General features: G+C 42.9%; 2 protein-coding genes and 1 long non-coding RNA gene across 4 annotated transcripts in view; 2 read left to right on the top strand and 1 right to left on the bottom strand.

Annotated features, from left to right (window-relative positions):
- LOC111973391 (centromere protein J) overlaps positions 1-16,662 on the top strand; it is a 40,956-nt gene extending 24,294 nt beyond the window's left edge. The window contains 14 exon segments of the mRNA XM_024000741.2: positions 20-137; positions 392-527; positions 1,345-1,560; positions 1,810-1,944; positions 2,460-2,591; positions 3,314-3,374; positions 3,455-3,540; positions 3,649-3,753; positions 4,372-4,476; positions 4,658-4,798; positions 5,106-5,190; positions 15,352-15,431; positions 15,433-15,476; positions 15,693-16,662. Coding sequence (XP_023856509.1) covers positions 20-137; positions 392-527; positions 1,345-1,560; positions 1,810-1,944; positions 2,460-2,591; positions 3,314-3,374; positions 3,455-3,540; positions 3,649-3,753; positions 4,372-4,476; positions 4,658-4,798; positions 5,106-5,190; positions 15,352-15,431; positions 15,433-15,476; positions 15,693-15,882 — 1,634 coding nt within the window. The 3' untranslated portion in view covers positions 15,883-16,662.
- A 56-nt stretch (positions 16,663-16,718) lies between these two features.
- ttll2 (tubulin tyrosine ligase-like family, member 2) lies at positions 16,719-18,536 on the bottom strand. Its single transcript, XM_024000742.2, has one exon. It carries the CDS (start codon positions 18,519-18,521, stop codon positions 16,719-16,721), a length of 1,803 nt encoding a protein of 600 aa, XP_023856510.1. The 5' UTR covers positions 18,522-18,536.
- Positions 18,537-19,624: 1,088 nt separating this feature from the next.
- LOC111973208 (uncharacterized) lies at positions 19,625-25,649 on the top strand. 2 transcript variants are annotated; one of them, XR_002878528.2, is made up of 3 exons: positions 19,625-20,289; positions 22,284-22,392; positions 23,440-25,649. It is a non-coding gene; the product is annotated as an uncharacterized lncRNA (long non-coding RNA). The 2 variants fall into 2 exon arrangements; XR_002878529.2 differs by lacking the exon at positions 19,625-20,289 and adding an exon at positions 21,451-22,086.
- The last annotated feature ends 37 nt before the right edge of the window (positions 25,650-25,686 follow it).

Raw genomic sequence — 25,686 nt, 5'->3', positions numbered from 1 at the left:
CACTTTAACCTCCTTCAAGCAAATCAGACCGTGTCAAAGCCACACAGCAGTAATCTATTTGGAATAAAAGCAGAAGATAATCATGATTTGTTGGACAAGATGAAAACGGAACAAGAGAGAGCAATGGAACTCCTCAGGTAAAATGTACAGGGACAGTTTGGTTAGTTTTCATAATGTGATGCCCCGGAAAATGTGTCTGTGCCGTATCTGATTGTGATGACGTGCTGGAGAAATGAAACACAAATTATGTAAAAACCACTGATGATATATGATCCACGAGATTATAAAGAATTTGAGCACTTCTGGAATTGCAATATCAGAAACCTATCATGTTCTTCCTCAGAAATTTAGTTTTTTCTTTCATTTCCACTGAAATGTGGGTTTTACACAGAAAGAGAATGGACCAAATAGAGTGCTGTGACAGAGATGGCCACCACAGCAGTTATGGATCCCCATTCGCCCATACAGAAGGCCAGGTGTTGAAGAATCAACCGTTTTCTCCTAAACTAGACGTTGGTGATGGTCAGGTAAAGTCATTATGTGACTGATCTTAATAGACCTTAGTAAAACAAATTTGTCCATCAGAATCTCATAAAGCCTTGAGGCCTAAAACAACCTACTATATGTCACCCAGCTGGTATCGATATAACGTAATATGTGAGTGAGTAATGAATGTCCGTGAGGTGCACATAAGTCGCGGAGCGTCATAGGAGTCAGGTGCATTCTGTCTCAGCGCCTATCAGTTTCCTACTGACCAACATTAACATGGAACAGAGCGATGCATTTCCTGTCTCAAAAGGTGTGAATAAGACAGTGTTACCTTTTTATGACTGAATCAAACGCATCCCCTTTGCTTGTCCTGACCTGATGATACCGATGAAGGATCTTAATTTAATCACTCTTTTGTTGCTGCGAATTTTCCTGCGCCGCAAGAAATGCAGATGAGCTTTGTGATTTCCATAAATTCACTGAAAACCCGCTCTAACGCACGGTTATATTAACAGTATTGCACTTTCATGTAGCCTACTTTTGTCCAGCTAATAGCCTAACTACCCATCAAGCAACATTATGGACTAAACGTACAAAAAACATGCAGGATTATTTTTGCTACAACAATACTGGTCAAATTAAGATCCCACATCTGTAACAGTTTATAACCTACAGCTTTATAAACAAACACCCAACACCCAACGAACACCCAACATCCAAACTGTGAACATGAGTCAAATGTCCACCATATTGGTTGGTTTGTCTCACTTTCATCCAGGGTGTGTGTGTGTGTTTGTGCGTGGGTGTCTTCATGTCTGTGCGTGTGTGTGTGTGCGTGCATGCGTGTGAACTCAGGATCTCAGGCAGCAGATTCTAGCTCTTCAGGAGCAGTTCTCTAAGAGGGAGTCCCACTGGTCCCAGGCTCATCATCTGCTGCAGAACCAGGTGGAAGCCCTGACCAGAGAGAATGTGGAGCTGCGTGACAAGCTCAGTGCTCCTGAACACAGCCACCAAGAGGCAGAGAGGAGTCCTGACAGAGTCACTGCATCTCACATAGGGGCAGAGAGCGCTGTAAGAAGACATACTGTACCTGAGTAATAACCCATGAGTAACCCATGAACCCTGAGTAATAACCCATTACTAACACATTCCATACTTTAAGTCAGTTAATACAATAACTTGTAACACTTCTCTTATCTACTAATGACGTCAATACTTTCTGACCTCATCAGTGTTCTGTGTCCAAAAATTATCAGTCATCAGTGGTACCAAGGTGTCAGTAGCGCTCATTGTCTATCAGTATATAATCCATATGCCCAGGTGTCTGAGGATATTCATAGAGCTACTAGTCAGAGGATAAGGGAGAGGAGATCTTCWAGTTGTTCCAGTCACAGTGGAAACCCAGCCAGAAGGTCAACAGTTGGCAGTTTTCCAGCTGCAAAGTCCAAGGTGCAGGTACTGTATACAGTATCGCTACAGACCATATGAAAGCCATGAGGCTCGCAGTTTTATCCTAACAGGAAATAGCTTTTGGGCTGTATTTCTAAGAGATTTAACTGTATATTTGAGCAGAAATCATTTGAAAAGTTTACAGAAACCAACCGACAGCTCCCCTCTGTGCTCATAATTTTCCATTGATCAAACAGAGCTGGTTTACTTCCTGCTCAACTGATCTAAGATCAGCCCTTTCTACCTCACTCAGTCCTAACTAGGGTTGCAACATTCTGGGAACTTTCAATAAATGTCCTAGTTTTCCAGAAATCCGGAATCATCCAACCGGGATTTCAGGGAAAACCAAGGAATTTATTGAAAGTTCACAGAATTTTGCAACACTAGTCCTAAACTTTTCAATTATGAAGAACAGTTCACAACATTCCCTGAAGTAACTACACTAATACAGTAGATAGAGAGGCATCAGCCAGAATAGTGGATGTTATAATATGTCTATAATATGGATATTTGTTCCTCAGATTCCTGAACAAAGAAAATTGTCACATATGGTTTCTGAACCAGCTCCTTCAGTCGTCCACAGCAGAAGTGCTACTCCTGCATTCAACAAACCACCTGTCCAGAAGAGTGCAGCTTACAGTAAAATGGACACAGTCAGTATGAATCTTACAATCAGTCTGGCAAACAATCAAGTAATGCATTCTGTTTAAAACAAACATAGAAACCTGAAGGCAATTGATTTTTGTACAGTACTATATATTCCATGTGATTCAGATCAACCTGACATTGTATTCTCAGCMCATTTACCATTTTAGAGGTATATGTTGTATTTTATCTCAAGTTTTGTCAGAGATAGACGTCTCTGTCTGACTGCAGTCAACTTGTTAGGCTAAATGTAATAAGTATCAAGTATAAAATGTGTTCTGAAGTGGTCTTTAAGCACCCCACTAATAATTTATAGCGATTTACAATGGGCCGTGTCAGATTAGTGACCCTGCCCATTATTAATTATTTATACTGTGTAATGAATATACTCATTGGCAATTCTAAGAAACTTAACTGTTAAAACCTGATTTTACTTTTCAATAGTTTTTCCTTCTTCATAATGTATGAACACTTTTGCAGGTTCAATAATAGATGGAACAAGCACAGTTAAAATGCAATTTCATCCAAACTGGACAAAAGGTTGTCTTTAAAACTGCATGTGACACTTTCATAGGTCATCACGGCCAGCTAAACATATTGCATATTGCAAACGACAATGTCTAATGTCCCTTATTAACAATTTAGACCAACGGATGTTCTCTTCCTCATAAGAAGCATGAAAGAGGGGGCTAGTGTTTATAATTATCATGTGACTTGATTCTTTTTTTAGCCTTATCACAACTATCCCACCAATGCTCAAAGCACAAGGGATTGGGGACCTGCCTCCTTAAGTAAGTACTCTAGTCTGTTCTGTGCTTACTATACATTCAATCAATTGATTTGGCAATGATGTTAATTTCATTCACAACAGGCCTTTCATCAAATTCAGTCAGTTTTGAGGACACCCATCACACAAATGGCTGTCTCTTAAAGCAGCGTGAGAGCAACAGAGATCAGGTACATATGTCTGTAACATGGTACTTAGACAGCATCAGTCGATTGTAACACTGCTACATGTAACAAACAACCACTATGAAATAGCCCACTAATTCTCGCTGTCCTCAGGGTTTGGGTCGGTCAGTGGAAAAGGAGACMGATGCGAAAGGTCGACAGAGCAGGAGCGCCACACCATCAGTCAGCAAATACTCCAGCTCAGAGTCAGAACACAGGGTAATGAAGCCTAGCAGAGGTTCTGATGTGTATAGTAATCTACTAAAGTTACTGAAATAACCAGTTCTACATAGGTAGATTGTTATTTTGCTCACTTCAAACATTTTAGTAATTTAGCAGACGCTTTTATCCAGAGACCAACGGATGTTCGGCTGCTTGGCCATGGAAACCCATTTGCTCCTTTCATACAGGAGCAATTTGGGTTAAGCGCCTTGCTCAAGGGAACTCTTACTACATTTGCACACACTGTAGAGTACATTGATTTTTCTGCTGTGTTATTGACTGTACGTTTGTTTATCCCATGTGTAACTCTGTGTTGTAGTTTTTGTCGCACTGCTTTGCTTTATCTTGGCCAGGTCACAGTTGTAAATGAGAACATGTTCTCAAATGGCCTACCTGGTTAAATAAAGGTGAAATAAAAAATATTAAAATCGTAAGATTTTTCACCTATTGTAGCCGGCTCGGGGATTCGAACCAGCGACCTTTCGGTTACTGTCCCAAAACTCTTAACTGCTAGGCTACCTTTTTGGATGGCTGTGTTTCTGAGATACTATAGTTCCTTGCCAAGGTCTTGGGCAATCTTGGACAGCTTTAACAATCCCTAATTTGTTATTACAGGAACCACGTTTGAATCCAGGAGCGATGAGTGGTAACTCCACCCACACAACACACAAGGGCATAAACAATGACGTGTGTGAAGAAATACACTATCCAGATGGTAAGGTAGGAAAATTCCCCTATGTTGTTATTTCTTTGAACAAGTACTTGTATGAAGTATATCATTTTCTGCCCTTTCATTGAAGTTTCATTTCAGCAATTCCAAAGTATCCCACTAACAGAGTTACCACTCATAGTGAAACAATAATAATGCACCAACATGCCATGATATTGCTCTGATACACAGATAGAACAACTTTTTTCCAATGGCTGGCGTGTATTTACATTCCGCAATGGAACTAGAAAAGAGATCACTGCTGACCAGAAGTCAGTAACTGTCACATTCTTCAATGGAGATGTCAAACACATACTGGCAGATGGGAAAGTGGTGAGTAATGTGTCGTACTGGGGACTATGCCAGTATTTAAACTGTAACTAATGCCTTAAAGCTGGAATCCTTAATTGGTGAAACTGCCATGTCCATTTMGGATATTACAACAACAAAGAAATTACTGCAAACAACAAAGAAATCCCCTCGGACATCATTGCACGCGTAATAGAACAGCAGAATATGTCATGCAGTTTTTTACTTCGTTGCCGGACGCTCCTCTTCTTCATTTCATTAACAAAATAAAAACAATAACAAAGGCGCTGGGGGGGGGATTTTTTATAACTCCATTGTTTCTCTTTGATAGGTGTACTACTATGCTGATGCACAGACAACTCACACCACATACCCAACTGGTTTGGAGGTCCTGCAATTTCCAAACAAGCAGATGGGTAATATTTTTAACAAAGCTCTAATCTGATATACACTACATGGCCAAAGGTATGTGGACAACGCTTCAAATGAGTGGATTCGGCTATTTCAGCCACACCCGTTGCTGACAGGTGTATAAAATCGAGCACACAACCATGCAATCTCCATAGACAAACAYTGACAGTAGAATGGCCCCTACTGAAGACCTCAGCGAWTTTCAACGTGGCACCATCATAGGATGCCACCTTTCCAACAAGTCAGTTCGTCAAATTTCTGCCCTGCTAGAGCAGCCCAAATCGTCTGCCTCAGAGAGCAACATCAGCACAAGAACTGTTCATCGGGAGCTTTGTGAAATGGGTTTCCATGGCCAAGCAGCCGAACACAAGCCTAAGATAACCATGCGCAATGCCAAGTGTCGGCTGGAATGGTGTAATGCTCGCCACAATTGGACTCTGGAGCATTGGAAACACTTTCTCTGGAGTGATGAATCACGCTTCACCATCTGGCAGTCCGACGGACAAATCTGGGTTTGGCGGATGCCAGGAGAACATTACCAGCCAGAATGCATAGTGCCAACTTTAAAGTTAGGTGGAGGAGGAATAATGGTGGGGCTGTATTTCATGGTTCGGGCTAGGCCCCTTAGTCCCACTGAAGGAAAATCTTAACGCTACACCATACAATGACAATCTAGACCAGGTATTCCCAAACCAGGGGTACGCGCAATGCAGTCGGGGCTACGCCAAATAAAAATGTGATTCACATAMTATTTATTTTAATGTTTTTATAATTTTGTAACTTTTTTTTTTCTTCACATTTTCAAACAGTCCATTTATATTTTCCAACGAGGCTATACATTTGGGTGAGGTTTTTTCTCGCCTGAGTAGTCTCGTTTCACTGGCAAAAATTAAAAATAAACCATCTAGTGTTCAGCGAAATAACAACACAATGTCAAATACAGGTAGCCTAGTCAAATAATTAACATCCAATCACATTAACAGTTACTCTCTCGCGGAAATTCCACTAACGGTCCGTATGTAGCAAAACGTAGCTGCTGCTCGTGTTGGTATCTGTACTGATGGCGCAAAAGCCATGACAGGGAGACATAGTGGAGTGGTAACGCACGTGCAAGCAGTTGCTCCCGACGCCACTTGGGTACATTGCAGCTTCCACCGAGAGGCTATTGCTGCAAAGGGAATGCCTGACAGCTTGAAAGACGTTTTGGACACTACAGTGAAAATGGTTAACTTTGTTAAAGCAAGGCCCCTGAACTCTCGTGTATTTTCTGCACTATGCAATGATGGGCAGCGACCATGTAACGCTTTCACAACATACAGAAAGTACGCTGGTTATCAAGAGGCAAAGTATTAATACGTTTTTTTTTATTGAGAGACGAGCTTAAAGTTTTCTTTACTGACCAAAATGTTCACTTGTCTGACCGCTTGCATGATGACGAGTTTCTCASACGACTGGCCTATCTGGGTGATGTTTTTTCTCGCCTGAATGATCTGAATTTAGGATTACAGGGACTCTTCGCAACTATATTCAATGTGCATGACAAAATTGAGGCTATGATTAAGAAGTTGGAGCTCTTCTCTGTCTGCATTAACAAGGACAACACACAGGTCTTTCCATCATTGTATGATTTCTTTGTGTGCAAATAAACCCAAGCTTACGGACAATGTCAAATGTGATATAGCGAAGGTACTTTCCTGAAACGGATGACACAAACAACTGGATTCGTTATTCCTTTCATGCCCTGCCTCCAGTCCACTTACCGATATCTGAACAAAAGAGCCTCATCGAAATTGCAACAAGCGGTTCTGTGAAAATGTTATTTAATCAAAAGCCACTGCCAGATTTCTGGATTGGGCTGAGCTCAAAGTATCCTGCCTTGGCAAATCGCGCTGTTAAGACACTGATGTCCTTTGCAACCACGTACCTATGTGAGAGTGGACTCTCGGCCCTTGCTAGCATGAAAACTAAATACAGGCACAGACTGTGTGTGGAAAATTATTTAAGACTGAGACTCTCCAATAACATCCCAACATTGCAGAGTATGTGTAAGCCACCCTTCTTATTAACCTGTGGTGAGTTATTCACAATTTTCGATGAACAAATAAGGTTTTATATGTAAGATGGTTAAATAAAGAGCCATATTATTGATTATTATTATATTAATATTTGTGCCCTGGTCCTATATCTATTCAAATCAAATCAAATGTATTTATATAGCCCTTCTTACATCAGCTGATATCTCAAAGTGCTGTACAGAAACCCAGCCTAAACCCCAAACAGCAAGCAATGCAGGTGTAGAAGCACAGTGGCTAGGAAAAACTCCCTAGAAAGCCAAAACCTAGGAAGAAACCTTGAGAGGAACCAGGCTATGAGGTGGCCAGTCCTCTTCTGGCTGTGGCCGGGTGGAGATTATAACAGAACATGGCCAAGATGTTCAAATGTTCATAAATGACCAGCATGGTCAAATAAATAATCACAGTAGTTGTCAAGGGTGCAACAAGTCAGCACCTCAGGAGTAAATGTCAGTTGGCTTTTCATAGCCGATCATTGAGAGTATCTCTACCGCTCCTGCTGTCTCTAGAGAGTTGAAAACAGCAGGTCTGGGACAGGTAGCACGTCCGGTGAACAGGTCAGGGTTCCATAGCCACAGGCAGAACAGTTGAAACTGGAGCAGCAGCACGGCCAGGTGGACTGGGGACAGCAAGGAGTCATCATGCCGGGTAGTCCTGAGGCATGGTCCTAGGGCTCAGGTCTTCCGAGAGAGAGAAAGAAAGAGAGAATTAGAGAGAGCGTACTTAAATTCACACAGGACACCGGATAAGACAGGAGAAGTACTCCAGATATAACAGAATGACCCTAGCCCCCCGACACATAAACTACTGCAACATAAATACTGGAGGCTGAGACAGGAGGGGTCAGGAGACACTGTGGCCCCATCCGATGATACCCCCAGACAGGGCCAAACAGGCAGGATATAACCCCACCCACTTTGCCAAAGCACAGCCCCACACCACTAGAGGGATATCTTCAACCACCAACTTACCATCCTGAGCAAGGCCGAGTATAGCACACAAAGATCTCTGCCACGGCACGACCCAAGGGGGGCGCCAATCCAGACAGGAATATCACTTCAGTGACTCAACCCACTCAAGTGACGCACCCCTCCTAGGACGGCATGGAAGAGCACCAGTAAGCCATTGACTCAGCCCCTGTAATAGGGTTAGAGGCAGAGAATCCCAGTGGAGAGAGGGGAACCGGCCAGGCAGAGACAGCAAGGCGGTTCGTTGCTCCAGAGCCTTTCCGTTCACCTTCACACTCCTGGGCCAGACTACACTCAATCATATGACCTACTGAAGAGATGAGTCTTCAGTAAAGACTTAGAGGTTGAGACCGAGTCTGCGTTTCTCACATGGGTAGGCAGATCATTCCATAAAAATGGAGCTCTATAGGAGAAAGCCCTGCCTCCAGCTGTTTGCTTAGAAATTCTAGGGACAATTAGGAGGCCTGCGTCTTGTGACCGTAGCGTACGTGTAGGTGTGTACGGCAGGACCAAATAAGAGCTCTTTGTCTCTTCCCACGAGCCCGGTTGTGACAAAAACTCACACTCATTCTTATGTTTAATAAATGTATCGTATAGTGCACATATGTCAGAGTCAAGGCCCGCGGGCCACATCCGGCCCGCGAGAAGGTTTTTTACGGCCCCTGGGATGATCTTGATTTATATTAGAACCGGCCCGCAGACCGCAGCAAGCCGGCAGCCCGCAGATCTTTACACGCACCAATACTACATTTCCCACAATGCAACGGTGACGCACCGAGCAGTAGGCTGCTTCATTTCAATATTTATTGGCACAGCAGTCGTCAGCATCACAGTAAAATTAACTTTCAGATACCCATCAAAAATGGCAAAACGGAAGGTGGACACTGAGAAACGGGGTTTCAAACAAGGTGGGAGTCGGAGTATATGTTCACGGAGGTAGCTGGAAAACCTGTGTGTCTTCTGTGTGGAGAAAGTGTGGCGGTACTGAAAGAGTATAATCTGAGACGACATTATGAAACGAAACACGCGGACAAAAACAAGAATATGGACATGGAACAAAGGCTACAAAAGGCAGAGGAATTAAAACGAGGCCTCAAATCTCGACAGGCTCTGTTCAAAAAAGCCAAATCACAAGGCCAGGCTGCTGTCAAGGCCAGTTTTATTTGGCAGAAGAGATCGCTAAATCAGCCCGGCCATTTACGGAGGGGGATTTCATCAAAAACTGCATGATTAAAGTTTGTGACGAAGTTTGCCCAGAAAAAAGGCAACTCTTTTTAAATGTGAGTCTGAGCAGAAACACCATTGCCGAGAGAGTAGACCAGTTGTCCATCAATCTAAAAGAGCAGCTTGTGAAAAAGGGAAAAGATTTCATTGCATATTCCTTGGCTGTGGATGAGAGCACCGACATTTCTGACATTGCCCAGTTGTCAATTTTCATCCGCGGAGTGGACTCCAGCCTAAGCGTGACAGAGGAGTTTTTGGCTTTACGTCCATGCATGGCACAACTACGGGGCATGATTTGTATGAAGAGGTGTCAAGATGTGTAAATGAGATGGAGCTGCCTTGGGAAAAACTCGTGGTTTGACAACCGACGGAGCACCTGCGATGTGTGGACACAGGAGCGGACTGGTGGCGAAGATACGGGAAAAGATGCAAGAGGAAACGCGACAGGTGAGCTGACAGCTTATCATTGTATCATACACCAGGAAGCTTGGCGGTAAAGCCTTGAAAATGGAGCATGTAATGAGCATCATCACGCGCACAGTTAACTTTATCAGAGCCAAAGGTTTGAATCACCGCCAGTTCAAGGCATTTCTGACGGAGTTAGAAACGGAGCATGGTGATTTGCCTATCACACAGAGGTGCGATGGCTAAGCCAGAAAGTGCTTCAAAGATTCTTCGGAGCTTTCTTGGAGGATGGATTGCGTATTCGGTGCTGCCGTTCAGGCTAGCAAGAGAGATGGGGTAAAGACAGCATCCTAACTGGAAAGACGGCTGCGGTAGGTATCGATCATAGTGTGTGTTCTGTGGCGATAGATCAGTGCTTTTTGCTGATTTGTATGAGTTAATATTCGGAGAGTCAGTATGGAGTGTCTGATGCCTAGTATGATCACTGTTGGCTGCTGCGGGATTGACAGGATGTGGTCGATGGTGAGATCGAGAGTCCTTCTCTACTGGATAGTCTGTACAGATGTACAGAAGTGAAGCATTTAAAACCAAACTGACTCTGTGGGAGACGCAGATGCGGAAAGAGCTAGAATTTGGTCTGCACTTCTTCCCTCGAGCTGCCAGGACGATCTGAAGAGAAGCTCGCACTACGCGAGGTTTGCAGTTCCTCGAGTAGTTAGCGCAACAGTGGTCGTAGTAAAGATATGGAGTGTGGTATGTCTTTCTCCGCTGAGCTTTCGACAGCCGATTTGCTGACTGTTGAGAAGTCACCCAAAGATTAAATCTAGAATAGGAGTGGTAACTGTGTCTTCCCCCGTCTAGGCAGGTGTGATGTAGTTAGAAGAGCCCGAATTGGGCTGAGGTTGAGTGTGCGTGTCTAGTAGGAGAGCTCTCGCGCACCAAGGCTGCCCCGTAGATGAATCAGTTGTGAGTATGAATTGACCCCCAATGCATGATTTGCACTGAGGGCAAATATTGCGGCCCAGTGAGGTTGTGCCGGATGGGCGCCCGTTTCCTCCCCGACCACAATGCCCCCAGCTGCGCCCATCCAAAGGTGTGGAGCGTGCTTGCTTCTCAACAATCAGGGTGGGGTCTATGCTTGTTGGCCAGACAACAGATAGTCTGTGAGTTGTGAGTGTGTAAAATCAAAGCAGGTTTTTCTTTTTAGGTATGAACGTCTCTGTCGATAACAGAGGAGACTCTCGAGATCTGCGACGACCTAGAGTGATGAGTTAATTGCGACTAGTACTATGCGGGAGTGTCGTTCTGCTAGCTGACGGTCTCTGGGCCCGACTTCGAAATTCTTAGAGGTTATTTCCTGTCTCACTCAAGTATGCAGTACGTGTAATCCCCTGCCACGAGCCATACTTCTGTGACAACTTCTAGTGAAGAAACACTGAGCAGTGGATCAACCCAAACCAAGTATCACCCTCCCAATACCTCACAACATCCACTCAAGGCTTGGTTGTTCCCGTAGCGAAACAAGGTGAACTAGTGGCCACATCTAACCACACACGATTTGCTGTACTGAGTAAAATTGAACAGGCTATTCAGCGCATCACTGCTTTGAATGATTGTGATGTTACGTTGACTTGGACGCGGGCTCGTATAGCACTTACAGTGGTATTCAATTAACGATACATATCGAAAAAGTTGACACAACATAGATAGTTAGAAGGCAAGCAGGTTTGTTAATTTTCCTCTTTTGATACACACCTCCGTGGCTAATGAAGCACCTGAGGTCTCTTCCCACCTGTTGCCTACTAGCGTTATTCCTCCCTACCCTATAATAAAACACAACCCAAAACCAACATTTTTATAGTGTGTCTTCTCTAGATTGTGAGGTGAAGCTTGAGCCCTAGATCAATTCTAAATAGATCTCTTATCGAGCTTAGTGTGTGACCTTCTGCTGCGCTCATCCCTCTAAGTCAGTGGATGTTACAACATCATGGTGAAGATATTGACAATAGGCCAAATTGGATAGTTCATTTTACTTCCAAAGCTGCAGTGATGGGACAACACAGTATGGATGAATGATCAGTAGTTGACGGGATATAAATAGCACTCCCACAGCAATTCTACATAAATCTGCCCTCTATATACTAAACAAAAAAACAATTGAAATGTCTATCAAAAGTCATTGTGATCGTAAGTGGATTTTTACAAAATTCCTAACATAATTCCTAAATGTTACTTATAGTAAAATATGGATATACCCCCCCATAGTTTCCATGTGAACTCTTCATATGTGACAACTACATCGGAATAAACTGTCATCCATTTAGTATCAAAATATATCAAATTACCTGAAAATGACCACAATGGTCCCCCTTCTGGTGGCGAAAGTATAAACACCTTAAACTAACAAAACAGGGCTGATAAAACTTCTGGTGTTCAGGAGTTTATGAGAAAAATCGATGGTACTTTATACATTGTCATAAATGACGCTGCAGTGATGAGATCACGAACACAGTGAGCTAAGGCAACATGGAATTATCAGTGTCGAGCCAGTGAGTAAAAATACTCACTCAACATTTAAAGAAGATGTGCATTTTCCAGTTACAGATACCATACTTGAAAGTGAGTGGTATCACTTTAGCATTTAGAAACCCACATGGAAACGAGAGGAATTTTAAGGAACTACAAATAGTATACACCCTCCACCAAGCGATTGATGCTCCACTTTGAAACGTGCCAAAATCCAAACAACAGTAGTTAACTAAAACACATAGAAAAATTCTGCTAAAATATGAGTATTGTGAGCATTGAACCTGCCTTGACAAGGATCGATCAAGCCCTCGAACAATTGTCCCCAGACAGACACAGGCTTGAGTTTGCGAATCGACAGGTATTATTAAACCCCTTACACAGGCTAGCTGTGTTGGCTCTGCCTTACGCACAACGCTCAAATATATAAATGGAATGACTTAATCCATCACAAGCAATATCTGGGTACCGTTCTCTCTTTGTGAAACCCAGACTTATAGGAGTAAGAGGAGAAAATTCTAGATACTGTCTAAGTAATCCGGGTTCTGAACGCTTCCAATGCTCCGAGATCCACCCTAGCACCAATATAAAACCTCCCCTTCCATCACCCAACTCCGACCCAAACCCGTACCAAGCGAATGCCAACTAAATCACATTGCCAGGCTATCTCTGTGAATTTGTGTACATGATAGCAGGTTGATTGGCATGTCGGACCCCGCGAACCAACTGGTACTGGTCAGTACAACACACTGACACATCCCTAACTAGAATGCTGGCCTAAACACATAAAACAACACAGCTTCTGATTCGGGAATCGTCTTGAGCAGTATGATTTAAATAGATGGATTTTATTGAGTGCTACATTGTCAATCTCCCCCTATATATTTGCGATTTTACCGGGGACTTATTCAATTTTGTACTCACCCACAGCAAATTCTCCATAACATCTTCTATGGTGGGTCACTTAACCCAATAACCCGTAAAAACTAATATTAAATACATAGTGGTCTGATAATTCAAAACAATCACACATACTCTTGTCAGACTTGATCTCAGTCTTTCTAAGGGAACCACGTGGATACCCACATGTGAAACACAACTAATTACTAAGTCTTTAACCACATCTGCGTAACAAGTTTCCCGCCCCTACACTGCGTGGAGTACCCAACAATCGACGTCATCGTCTGTGTAGCGCCTATCAACTAATTCTTTTTTGTTATTGCCCTCCTCTGTCCATAAACATTGACCCTTTGACCACCCCTTATAATATATATTTTTTACGTCACGAGCGGTAGGCGTGGCGAGTGTGTCTTAAAAAGGTTCGCATGCATTCTCCATCGCAGTCAGAGGTCAGGACTGAGCGTTACCCACTCCATCATGCTGGTATGGCTGGCCCAGGGTTTTACCAATCGATGGGCAAACCAAATATTTAGAGGGTGTGCCGGCGTCCGTAGTCCTTTAAGCATAGAGGGCAATGCCTGTTAGTGTGACGTGATAATCTAGTGACGGAACGCAATGCTGTTAGTGTGAACGTATAATCTAGTGGACGGAACGGCCTTCTTTCAGCAGCAGGCAACAGTTAATTCCAGCGAACCTCAGGTTAGCTGCTAGACAAGATAGCCTAGACCCAGAAAGCTCTTGAACGCTTTAGTGGTATATTAGCCAGCTGGTATTGTTTAAACCCTTTCTGTACGTCTAGTAGTTATCCTATTTAATTTTCATTATTTACGAAGAGTTGAAGGTGTGTTACCTTATTCCAGCTAGCGGGCTGGTTAACGTAGCATTAGCCTAGCTAAGCTAATGTAACATCTTCCGATCGCATGAGTTACACTAATTTCTCTCTTCCTGCTGAAGAAGAGACGGTCTGTTGGAGGGCGGAGAAGAAGCTCTCATCAAAGAGGAGGAGGAAGAGAAGGATTTACAATACAAAAACAAAGTAGAGGGCTGAGGCTGTTACCCTGAGAAGAGAGAGAAAGAGGTAGCGTTTACATGTGAAAGAAGAGCATGCTTGCAGATGAAAGAGGAGGAGGGTGTTACAGTAAAGAGGACTGATGTAGGAATAAGAAGTTTGAGGAAGGTCTCTTTCCAGTTAATTGTTGACATTATGTTGACAATAGCAGCAAAGTTCTGTAGCTGAGGGGTCCGAGGAAACTAAACGGCTCAAATCGGTGCGGGCAACAAAGGAAGAGTGAGTGTCTTGGGTTAAGGCCGCGGCTTTACCGAAGAGGAGACTGTTACAATGATCAAAAAACTCAAGTCATCCGGGTAAGGTGTCAGTTGTAACAATGCCCCCCGTTGCAAGCAAAAGCGTAAGAGAGAAAAGGACGTTTTTCAGTGAAAGAAGGAGGGGTAACCGATAACGCTAGAAAATTACAGGTGAAAGAAGAGGCTTTTTTCTTACAGAGTGAAAGAGGTAGGAGTCGAAATCCGATGTGGGGTGTTACAGTAAAAGATGAGGAAAGGATAGATTCACATGAAGTTTCTGGGAAGCTGAACGTCGGACGAAGGCCCTAGACCCGCTCAAGCCGCCCCATTCGAACTCACCTTTAGATTAATTGGAAACACTGGAACTGGCCTGCCCAAATACGGTCAAATCGGAAGAAGAACGCTGAGGAAATGAAGAACCCTGGATATCTGGGCCCGATTTTCCCAAACCGCCCAAATCATCAATCGTGGCGCACCCCGATTCCACTAATGCTCTTTTCGTGTGAATGGAAGGGCAATCGTTCCTGCAAGGACATCTGATTCAACACTCGTAGTGGAAAGCCTTCCCAGAGATGAATGAGGGACTGTCCTATAAGCATCTAGCACGCCTAAAGGGGGCTCCATATTATATGCCCAATTATTTTTGGGAATGAGAGCATGTCTTCAACAAGCAGGTGTCCACATACATTGGCCATGTAGTGTATATTTTCAGGGTGACCAGGCATAGACACAGATAACAAAAAATGTATTCATGTGTTGTCTGTAGAGAAACACCACCCTGATGGAAAGAGGGAGGATCGTTCTTCGCCAGAATCAGACCGAAAGTACCTCCTATCCCTGACGCAGAGAGGAGAGCATCTTCCCAGATGGAACAGTGGTCAAGCTCTCAGAGTAAGATACACATACAGTACTTGCCTCTATTTTATGAAGGAGTAAAAAGTTTAACAAATGCTGCATTTTTATATGTTGTGTGTGTGTGTGTGTGTTGTTTGTGTGATGTGTGTGTGTGTGTAGAGTGGTAGTGTTTGTGTGTATGTTGGTATGTGTGTAAGGCCTGTGTGTGTGTGTGTGTGTGTGTGTGTGTGTGTGTGTGTTCTGAAACTGTAGAAGTGGAGAGAAAACAGTGGAGTTCAACAATGGCCAAAGAGAGATCCATACGTCCCAGTACAAGCGGAGGGAATATCCTGATGGAACATTGAAGACGGTGTATTCTAATGGAAGGCAAGAGACCAAGTTCCCCTCGGGCAGAGTACGCATTAAGGACAAGGATGGCATTGTCATAATAGACAAGAAATGAAGAACATAAGTTTTATGTTTTTCAAGCCTTTATACCAAATAAGCAATGCTCCATTGTGTTTGACTGTAGCTATTTTCCTGTGGCATATTTGATCATTTTCTAAGTGCTTGTGTTTAAACAGACATTTTTAAATTGTGTATGTTTATTATTCATAAATCATTGTACACTAAATAAGTACTACTAATCAATACAATACATTTGTGTTGAAACTATTTTGTAGAGATCTTTGAATGTCCATACTGCTCTCTTGAAGGAATATATTTCTTATTTTTGCATGGCAATGTCATAGCCTTCTTGACCTCTTCATTTGTGTCAGCAGGATTCTTATGTTGCACAGAATGACAGATTATTCATGAGGTCCCCACATATCCCTTGCCTCTCAAACAACAAGACTGACATGTAGGTTAGGGCTAATAACTTACTGACCTGGGCCCGGTTTCCTGCTGAGGAGTATTTCTGTCTGTAATAAAGCCCTTTTGTGGGGAAAAACTCATTCTGATTGGCGACTGGCTCTTCAGTGGGTGGGACCCCTGCCCAGGCATGTGAAATCCATAGATTAGGGCCTAATTAATTAATTTAAACTGACTGATTTCCTTATATGTATGTATCTCAGTAAAATCTTTGAAATTGTTGCATGTTGCATGTTGCGTTTGTATTTTTGTTCAGTATAGATACAAAATAGGTTATTTTGAAATTGTGGACAAATTACAAGGTTTCTTTTCCATATAATGTGTGTTTATACTGTATACTTTCGTGTTTTTACACATTAATGTTTAGGCTGTGCTAATAATAAATTATTCCAAAAGCTTAATTCCKAAAAATGTTCAGTTGCTCAGTTAGTTTGACAAGTGGCACTCACTAAGTAGAGGAGGTCCCCAAAACAAAGACCCAAAATCCTTTTTCTCTTTGCATCTATCCAACTCATCTTCCGTCCCTCTCTTCTGTTTGTGGCTAAAACCTGACGCTAGCTGGCTGATGAGCTTGTGAACCTCGTGGACTGCAGTCTTAACGTTGAGCTTGTCCCACGACGCCTTCAGTGTGACCTCATTAAAAGGAAACGTCAGTATGAAGTCTCCCACACGGAGTGGTGGGGTGCTCTTATCTTGGCTTTTAGGGTCCCATGGGAATTTAGGAGTCTTGTACTTTTGAATGTGAATGGCAGGTAGCTTACAGCAGCCCCCGGCTGGTTGCCTTGAGGCCTGCCATGGGCTAACAAATGTTGACAGGTTTCTGTCATCAAACTCTGACTCTACGTCTGTAACCTCAGACCACTGGATGGCCTCTGTCATCTGTGAGAGCACTGGATGTGTCTTTCTGTTTCCAGTTACAGCTGCAGTCTTTGAATGTGGGATGAGTATTGGATTCAGAGCCGAGCCCTTGGTGTTGCTTATGGAATTCCTTGCAGAGCGGATCCGGTTCATCTCAACTGATGGAAAGTATCTCATACTGTCAGAAAACGTAGAATGGATGCTGTGACTTTTCTTCTTTGCTGGGTGGTGCTCACACCTAGACTTGGGGAGCAACATTGGGGACTGCAGAGACTGGCTGCCTAGATAGCACGGGCGTTTGTACTTCTGTTTGAGATATCCTCTCTGTCTAACGCTGTCCATGGACTTGTAGTTCATCAGATCAACCAGATCATTGAGAAGTACTTTCTTGACTGTCATGTCTACTTGGCAGTCGATGGTGAGAGCAGGGCTGTAGTTAACCTCTAGTAGCCATGGCTTATATTTGGCATCAATTAGGATGTCAAACCCAAAGAGCTCAACACTGTTGGGACTGGAAGGTACGGATGGGGCTATGGTGAGCAAAGTTAGTGTGACAATGTTGTTGATCTTTTGCCAGAGGAACAGTTCATTGATACCTTGGCTATGAAGATAGCAGCGGAATTTACTCATAGTCCACTTACATCCTTGTCCCACTCTCTCTTTGTCTGTTGTGTAGAAGGGGCCAAACTTATTAATGCTCGTGTTGGTCAGGTGAGAATAAAGGTTGTCCAAAGATGTCAAATTGTATTTCTCAGTCGCAAAGCGTACCAATCCCTCCTGATGCATGTAGATGGTGAGGGGCTGAAAACTTTTCACACAAACATAGATCCGAAGGTCAAATTTGTATCCTGAGATGAGGAGAGGATTGCTGATGTATCTCTGAACGATCACTGAGGAGTCATACACCAAGTCTCTGATGTCCTCAAAGATAAAGACGCCCCTGCCTCTTGATAGATCCACTGGCTTGCAGATCCAATACCACGACCTGCCTCCATTCTTCAAACGGTGCTTGGTGTACTCTGCCAGAAACCTGGTGTAATCATTGGGGAGGATGAAAGTTGTCGGGCTGAAGTTGTAAAGACCCGAGCCGAACGTCCCTCTCATTCTCTTCAGGTTTCTGGCCAGGCAATCCTTACGGGTGATGCCCACAGTCTTGGGGTGATGGTTGAGTCTCTGCCATGGCAGTATGTTCTCATAGTCTGAGTTGTGGAAGGCTGAGGTCCGCCAGTAGAGGTTCCAGTCTCCCTCCTCATGCTCCTGCTCGTCATACTCCTCCCAGCCTCTCTCCAGCAGCACCTCTCTCACCAGCTCTGGGGCTCCCTCGTGTAGCCGGAACACCAGGGATGTGGGGCCACACAACCCTGCGGCCATACCAGGTAAGCAACAGTCTGATCCTTCACTAAAAAACAACAGTACCATTATATTGATGAGGTTACAAAATGAGTCAGTTTATTCCTAACTTGGAAGGTAAACTGTTGCCATCAGACCACTCCCTTACACTCCCTTATTATTTCTTAGAAATTGCTCTTTGCTTGTAAGATATTTGTGAATACATTTGAATTGAAAACAATCATTGCAATTCAAATCATTTTGTTCCTATGCAATCAAACCTAGGCTGTAAACTTCTAGTCTGGGGGCCAGTCTCTGTAACATCCAACTCTTTGTACTCCGTGCTTGGTACCAGTCTCTGTAACATTCCACTCCTACTCCGTGCCATGCGCCAATAGAAGACAATAGCTAAACAGACTGGCAGTGGCAACCAACCAGGCTAGCAGGCTTCACACATGGGCGTTAGAATTCAACATATGATTAATGAACCTCGATTACCGTCACACATCTCACTGAAATTGTCCAATATCGTATTTACATTCTACCTACCTTGATGAGAGATCTCTTCTTTTTAAACACAGGCACATCTCGCCCGGTCCCGAGCTTTCTTCAGTTCTGCGAGTGTTATTAAGACCTCCACGCCTGCCGGTCATCCGTGTTGCTAGGTGAACCCACTGCCGCGCGAAAGAGTGTAGCCTAGTCATGTGGTTCGAGCAGGACAGGTGGAGGTCAGTTTTTCATGATTCAATGTAGCCTACAGTAACAATGGATGTGACTTCAATTCGATTTGAAGTCAATTAGCCGACATTTGAAGACATAGTCAACGATTTTTACCGAAAAAAAGTTTTTACCACTTTTACTGGTGAATACTGAAGACATGAAGTTCAAGTTGTTGTTTTTGCTACCCACATTCATACCGAAATACTTTGGTAGCTGGTAACATCAGTTAATAGGCAGTAATACACTATTTAAACCTTGTAAAAAGAACCATGTTGACCCCGCTACCAACATAAGGGACCGCTATACATATAACCTATACTTGACATACTAAAAATTGTATGTATATTTCTCATAATTTTCACAGCATACATATCTATTTACATGAGAGCTGTAATTCCACATTGTCTATTTAATACAGTCAAGATTTGTAGACTTCTACTACGTCTTGTAGTTTCTGTGGTCAGGTCAATGTTATATCCCTCTACAGTTTGGACTTAATTTCCCCCTCTGTAGAATTTTTTCTCTGTTTGAATTCCACCCCACCATGATTTCCAGAGAGGAAGTTTCTGAGCGCATAAAACACTACAAATCCCACTGACTCCCATAGTCGATAGTTAGCAAATGCTACCTCCTTCTGGTCATAAAAAAGAACTCCATAGAATGCTGAAAAATGGAAAGAAAGCTTACATTTTTTGTTCCATCTGAACAGCCGGTAAAAGTTATAACATTGGTGGCTCAGTGAACTATGGACAGGTCAGTAACCTTGTCTGAAAACTGTTAGCTTCCAGAATAAATGCACAGCACAGTTTTTTTGTTTGTTTGTTTTTAGCTCAGAGGGCTAACAGTCTTGAGGCATGTGGGTGACCTGGATTCAATACCTAGTTGGTCACACATTATTAAAGGTTAGGCAATCATGACTACAGGAAAAGGGTAACTCACCCTTGATTTGTGTCTGCCATACAGCATCTGCATTGCCCCAGAGAGCAGGAAACACAAATAACACAGGCAGCTATTCTGGGTGAGGCCTCCAGAACAGACCCAAGATAAGGGCTGCGTGTCACTGAAGCTGGAAGAGAGTTACACTAATACCGTAAGTAGAAGTGGATCATCAAAGTGATTGTTGATATGTTAAAATGTATCGTCTGGTGTTTACATTGTCCCCCCTTACCAAATGAAATAATGCTTCTCTTCCAATGTATTGTGACAGATTCCCAAAAAGTATAGAGAATAGGGAAGTTGTGGCACCAAAGCAAATCATTACATAGCCAACAAAATGTATCCCCAAAGCACATGTGGCATAACTCTAAAAGCTACATAATGTGGTCAGATACAGGGTTTTTCCTGAACAAAACAAATGTCTTAGTTTTWGTGATTTTAAAATATGTTTTAATTACTATTGTCAGCTTTAAGGAATATGTTTCGTAAATGTGCGTACTAACTTACACCAGTGTAGTCCGCAGTAAGGAAACCCACCTCCAGATCAATGTCTGAGGTCAAAAGGAGGAGAAAAACTTGTCTCTTATCTCAAAGTTGTTTGAATGTGTCAAGTTATACAGTACATAAGGGCGCTTTGTTGCCCTTAGAGTCCAGTTTATTTTTGCTGTTTATGTTATCCAGGAATGCAGCCACCGGAATCATTGCCAGAAGATTAACACCAGCAGAATATACAGTAGATATTTCTGCTGTGATGTTTGTATAGCGCGAGAGGAGGGGATTGTTTCAGTGATTGACATATGATTGATATGGTTACAGTGGGGTAAACATAAGGTATGTCCTCCTATGATTACATTTTTACAGGGCAGCTCACATAGGCAGCAGCCTGACAGAGTGTTCACAGACTTGTCATCAGGTCTGGTGGAGTTTATAATTACTGCGCTAGAGCTTCCAGTACTGGACACTCCACAGAGCTGAGCTTCACCTTGAGTTACATTCACTGTAAGGAGAGAGAGACAGGTCACATTTCTGTGAGACACAATAAGAAAGGATATGAAGCTGAATCTCTGTTACTTCCCCGGTTTCTGTGTTGTTGTGGGTTTGTATGTATATGTATGTATTTCAGGAAATGGCTTCCTGGATTCCCCCAAGCAGCTGATTGGTCAGGCCCATTGCAGATTGGAGCTGACCCTGACCTCTCCTCGGGGGATACAGCTGTCTGCAATTACAGACTCCTTCTCCAGCTGTATAAAAGCCTGTGTTCCTTTGCTCAGAAAAAGAGCTTCTGGGTATGCCCCAGTATTGTTTGTTGCGCAGACAGAGCTTGTTGGTGTGTTCTGTGTTGGTTGTTGGTATGTTCTGTGTTGGTTGTTGGTATGTTCTGTGTTGGTTGTTGCTCAGATAGGTTTTGTTAAGTATTTTGTAGTCGCTGCTTCTGAGGTATGTGTGTGCCAATAGGACGCAGTGTTTTTGATTATTGGAATTGTCTACTTACATTTGTATTATTCTGTTTAATTTGTTCCCAAAGGGGAAGGCACCTTGGGAGTGCTTAGGCAAGAGGCATGTGGGCATACATATACCCATAGTATGTACTCTGTCTATGCACACTAGGTAAGACCTGGGTGGACCATCCCCCCCTGTATTTTGGGTAGTGCGCCAGCTGGTTCTAGTTAGGTAAGTTGTGGGTAGGTAAGGTAGGAGAAGGGGCTCTTTAACTTTTACTTTCTTTGCTTTGGTTCCGTCCAGGGCCTTTTTCCCTGAAGGAATAAATTGTGAAGGAATAAATTCCCTGTTAATGGTATAATTCTGTCTGTCATCCTGACCCGCACCTACAGTCACATACCTCTTTCACTCCACGGGGAGTTGAGTGTAGCAGGGTGTTGCGTTCCCCCCTCCAAGAGCCGTGCGTAACAATCTCTTTATGGGAAGTTGATTATTTGTCTGCTGTTTTATGGTAAGCCATCATATAACATTTATGAACACTGCACAGGTAGTTAAAATGTTTAGTTATCTGTGCTTGTATCTTGGCCAAATATAAGGGATGACATCAGATTTCCCCATACAGAAGACAACTGGTACAAGAGGGGAAAATATCCCAAAGTAGTGATTGACTACATCCTGACTTTTTGTTTTGTGTTCTTCTGCCTACAGGTTGCCTGTAGTGGTGAGATATGTGATGGCAGCAGACCACAGTGGCGATCCTCCCAAACAAATTATCACTGAGACTGGGATCAGGCTCACCCTGAAAGAAAACAGCTCAGTAAGCAGCTGCTCTTTGCAAAACAAAGATATTTAGTATTTATTAGATTGAATTGACATACTGTATGCCTGGGCTCACTGAGAGCAAGATCATCATACCATTATGGAAAGAAGCTTCCAACTGTATAGATCACATTGCTGCAACAATAGTCCATTTGCAGCCCAAGTCGTATAAGGCTTGGTGTGAGAAACAGAGGACAGGATAATGCACGAATAGGCAATGCTGACTGATGCAACTCCCATCCCCTCTGAGTTCAAACTATTCTGAAAAATCTAACATCCTTTGGGATTTACTAACAGAATATATTTACTATAAATGCAATCCTATGAATAAAAAAACAACCTGTTGGTCTCAGTAGTTCCAGATGTACTACTGACTAACCACCTGCAAAGACTCTGACATATGATATAATTGGTTATGGGATATTTACCTGCAGGCTCTAGAGACTTCCAGTTGCTGTGAACATCAGCAGTAATCCACAAGAAACAACACATACATTGTTCATATTTCTTCCCATTTTCCTCAAAAAGAAGGATCAGTTAATGACAGAAACACTAAGAATCTATGAAATCCTCTATATCCAGACACATTTGCAGACACTTGAAGATCGATCCTTTGGACTGGAACAGACATATACTTACAGCCCAGTGCTAACATTAAATATCTGCTCGGTAATAAATAGTTTTGTATCGATAGTGTTCTCACTTGGTGTAGGGCTAATCTATTCACCATATTCCACTGAAAAACAAAGTGTCACTGAGCAGCAGAACTCCCATAAGGGTGTATAGCTTGGTATTCACACAGAGAAAACGGCTACAAGCGAATGCTATTACATATCCCACAGCCTCCCATAGGCGATAGTTGGCAAATGCTGCCTCCTTCTGGCCATGGAAGAGAACACCATAGAGTGCTGAAAAATATATAGAGTATTTAATCAAGCTCAAATAATTCATTGTGCCTTGCTTGTAATGTGTTATGTTTCTATGGAAGGATCTGAATGCAAAAATATAGTAACTAACTCACCATTGGTTTGTGTCTGCCACACAGCGTCTGCCATGCCCCAGAGGGCAGGAAACACAAAGAACACTGGCAGCTGGTCTGGGTGAGGCCTCCAGAGCAACAGACCCAGGATACAGCTAAACTGGGTGATTGTGGCTGCCAGAGGAAAATTACAGTATTTATATGGCCGGTGATGAGTCTTATAGTATTGATATTGTTCAAGAGAGATCTCACTAAACTATTTAACTTGATTCTTACCCAAAGCGAAAAGAGCTACCCGTCCAGAATATTGTGACAGACGCCCAAATGCGTAGGAAAACAGGGAACTTGTGGCACCAAAGCAAATCATTACATATCCAACAAAATGTAGTCCCAAAGCGCAGGTCACATATTCCTACGAGAAGTCAACAGAATCACTTCAGTACCCTACAGTATCTATAAAGAATATCGGATTGTTATTAGACGTACTGTACCTTGGTGTACTCCCCATTGAGAAAACCCAACTCCAGACCAATGTAGGCAGTGACTGGGATCAAAAACACCTGACGCCTATTGTTTAGCTGTTTAAACGTGGCCAAGAAAGTGCTGCAGAATGGCTCCTTGTTGCTTCTAAACTCAAGTGTCATATCTCGGTCAATGTTATCCAGAAACACAGCCACTAAGAGCATGGCCAGCACACCTACGCCTGCAAAAACCAAGACGCAACTTGATTAAAACTGCATTATGAAACACTGTATGTTGGCTTGGCTATCGTAAGTTGTTTAGCTGATGTACTGCTGTCATTGGGAAGTAGGCTCACCAACATAGCAGCCCATCAGAGTGTGCACTAATCTCTCCGGTGGTCTGGTGGAGTTGCCTGGGGCCAAGCTGATGTTGCCACAGCTACCCACTCCACAGAACTGTAGATCACTCTCACTGATGTTGACTGGAGAGAAATACAGTAGCAAACACAATAAAACACAATTTGTAGCGAGAAAAGGCGCAACTCACTGACACAGCATTTCAATGCAACATAGAATGTGTGAGTCGATAGTGTAAATGAGTCAATATTGTGAATTACATACAAGATGTAGCTTAGTAGATAAGGTATGCCATGCCACGTTTTGCCTCTTTACAGTGGAAGTCCATTATTGTCACACTGACCTGAGGTTGAGTCTTACCCGAAGACAATGGAGGACATTAGATTTCCCCAGACTGCTGAAGACTGGTACAGCAGAAACAAGATCCCAAAGTACTGGGTTATCACATCTTGGTTCTTCTTTTTGTCCTTTTCCGCTTGTTTTCTACCATTTATGGTAAAATAGGTGCTTGTAGCTGACCATAAAGGAGATTCCCCTAATCCAAGGATTATTGAAGTAGGGAGCAGGGTTTCCCTAAGAGAGACAAGGCAGCACAGTATAATACAGTACAGTGAGCAATCAGGAGACTAGATAGAGGGGTTGTGTGTCCTATTGGGGTGCATGGGAATTTCAGTTTAGGCTCACGCAATGGACACTAAGGCATTTCAGATTAACCTTTACATGATTTACTATGTGGGCGATTTACTATGTGGGCACATGGAGGAGAAGGTGTAATGATGTGGGGGTGCTCTCCTGGTGACACTGTGATTTATTTAGAATTCAAGGCACACTTAACCAGCATGGCTACCACAGCATTCTGCAGCGATACACCATCCCATCTGGTTTGCTATAATTTGTTTTTCAACAGGACAATGACCCAACACACCTCCAGACTGTGTAAMGGCTATTTGACCAAGAAGGAGAGTGATGGAGTGCTGCATCAGAAGTCCTGGCCTCCACAATCACCCGACCTCAACCCAATTTAGATGGCTTGGGATGAGTTGGACCGCAAAGTGAAGGAAAAGCACCCAACAAGTGCTCAGCATAGGTGGCAACTCCTTCAAGACTGTTGGAAAAGCATTCCAGATGAAGCTGGTTGAGAGAATGCCAAGAGTGTGCAAAGCTGTCAACCACGCAAAGGGTGGCTACTTCGAAGAATCTCAAATATATTTTGATTTGTTTACACTTTTTTGCTCACTACATGATTCCATATGTGTTATTTTATAGTTTGATGTCTTCACTATTATAGTACAATGTAGAAAATAGTAAAAATAAAGAAACATTTGAATGAGTAGGTGTTCTAAAACTTTTGACAATGTACTATATGTTTTGTCAGTAACCATTTCTCTTATCTGTTCAATAAATCTCAGCACTGTCTCTCTAAAGATGACTGCTGAGCTCAGTTGTGTTGTCATGTAACTCTAGTAACATATCTTGTTATCAGGTTTTATTATAG

The sequence above is a fragment of the Salvelinus sp. IW2-2015 genome, linkage group LG14 (assembly GCF_002910315.2).
Source record: "Salvelinus sp. IW2-2015 linkage group LG14, ASM291031v2, whole genome shotgun sequence".
NCBI classification, from domain to species: domain Eukaryota; kingdom Metazoa; phylum Chordata; class Actinopteri; order Salmoniformes; family Salmonidae; genus Salvelinus; species Salvelinus sp. IW2-2015.
This window is presented reverse-complemented; position numbering and strand designations above follow the sequence as displayed.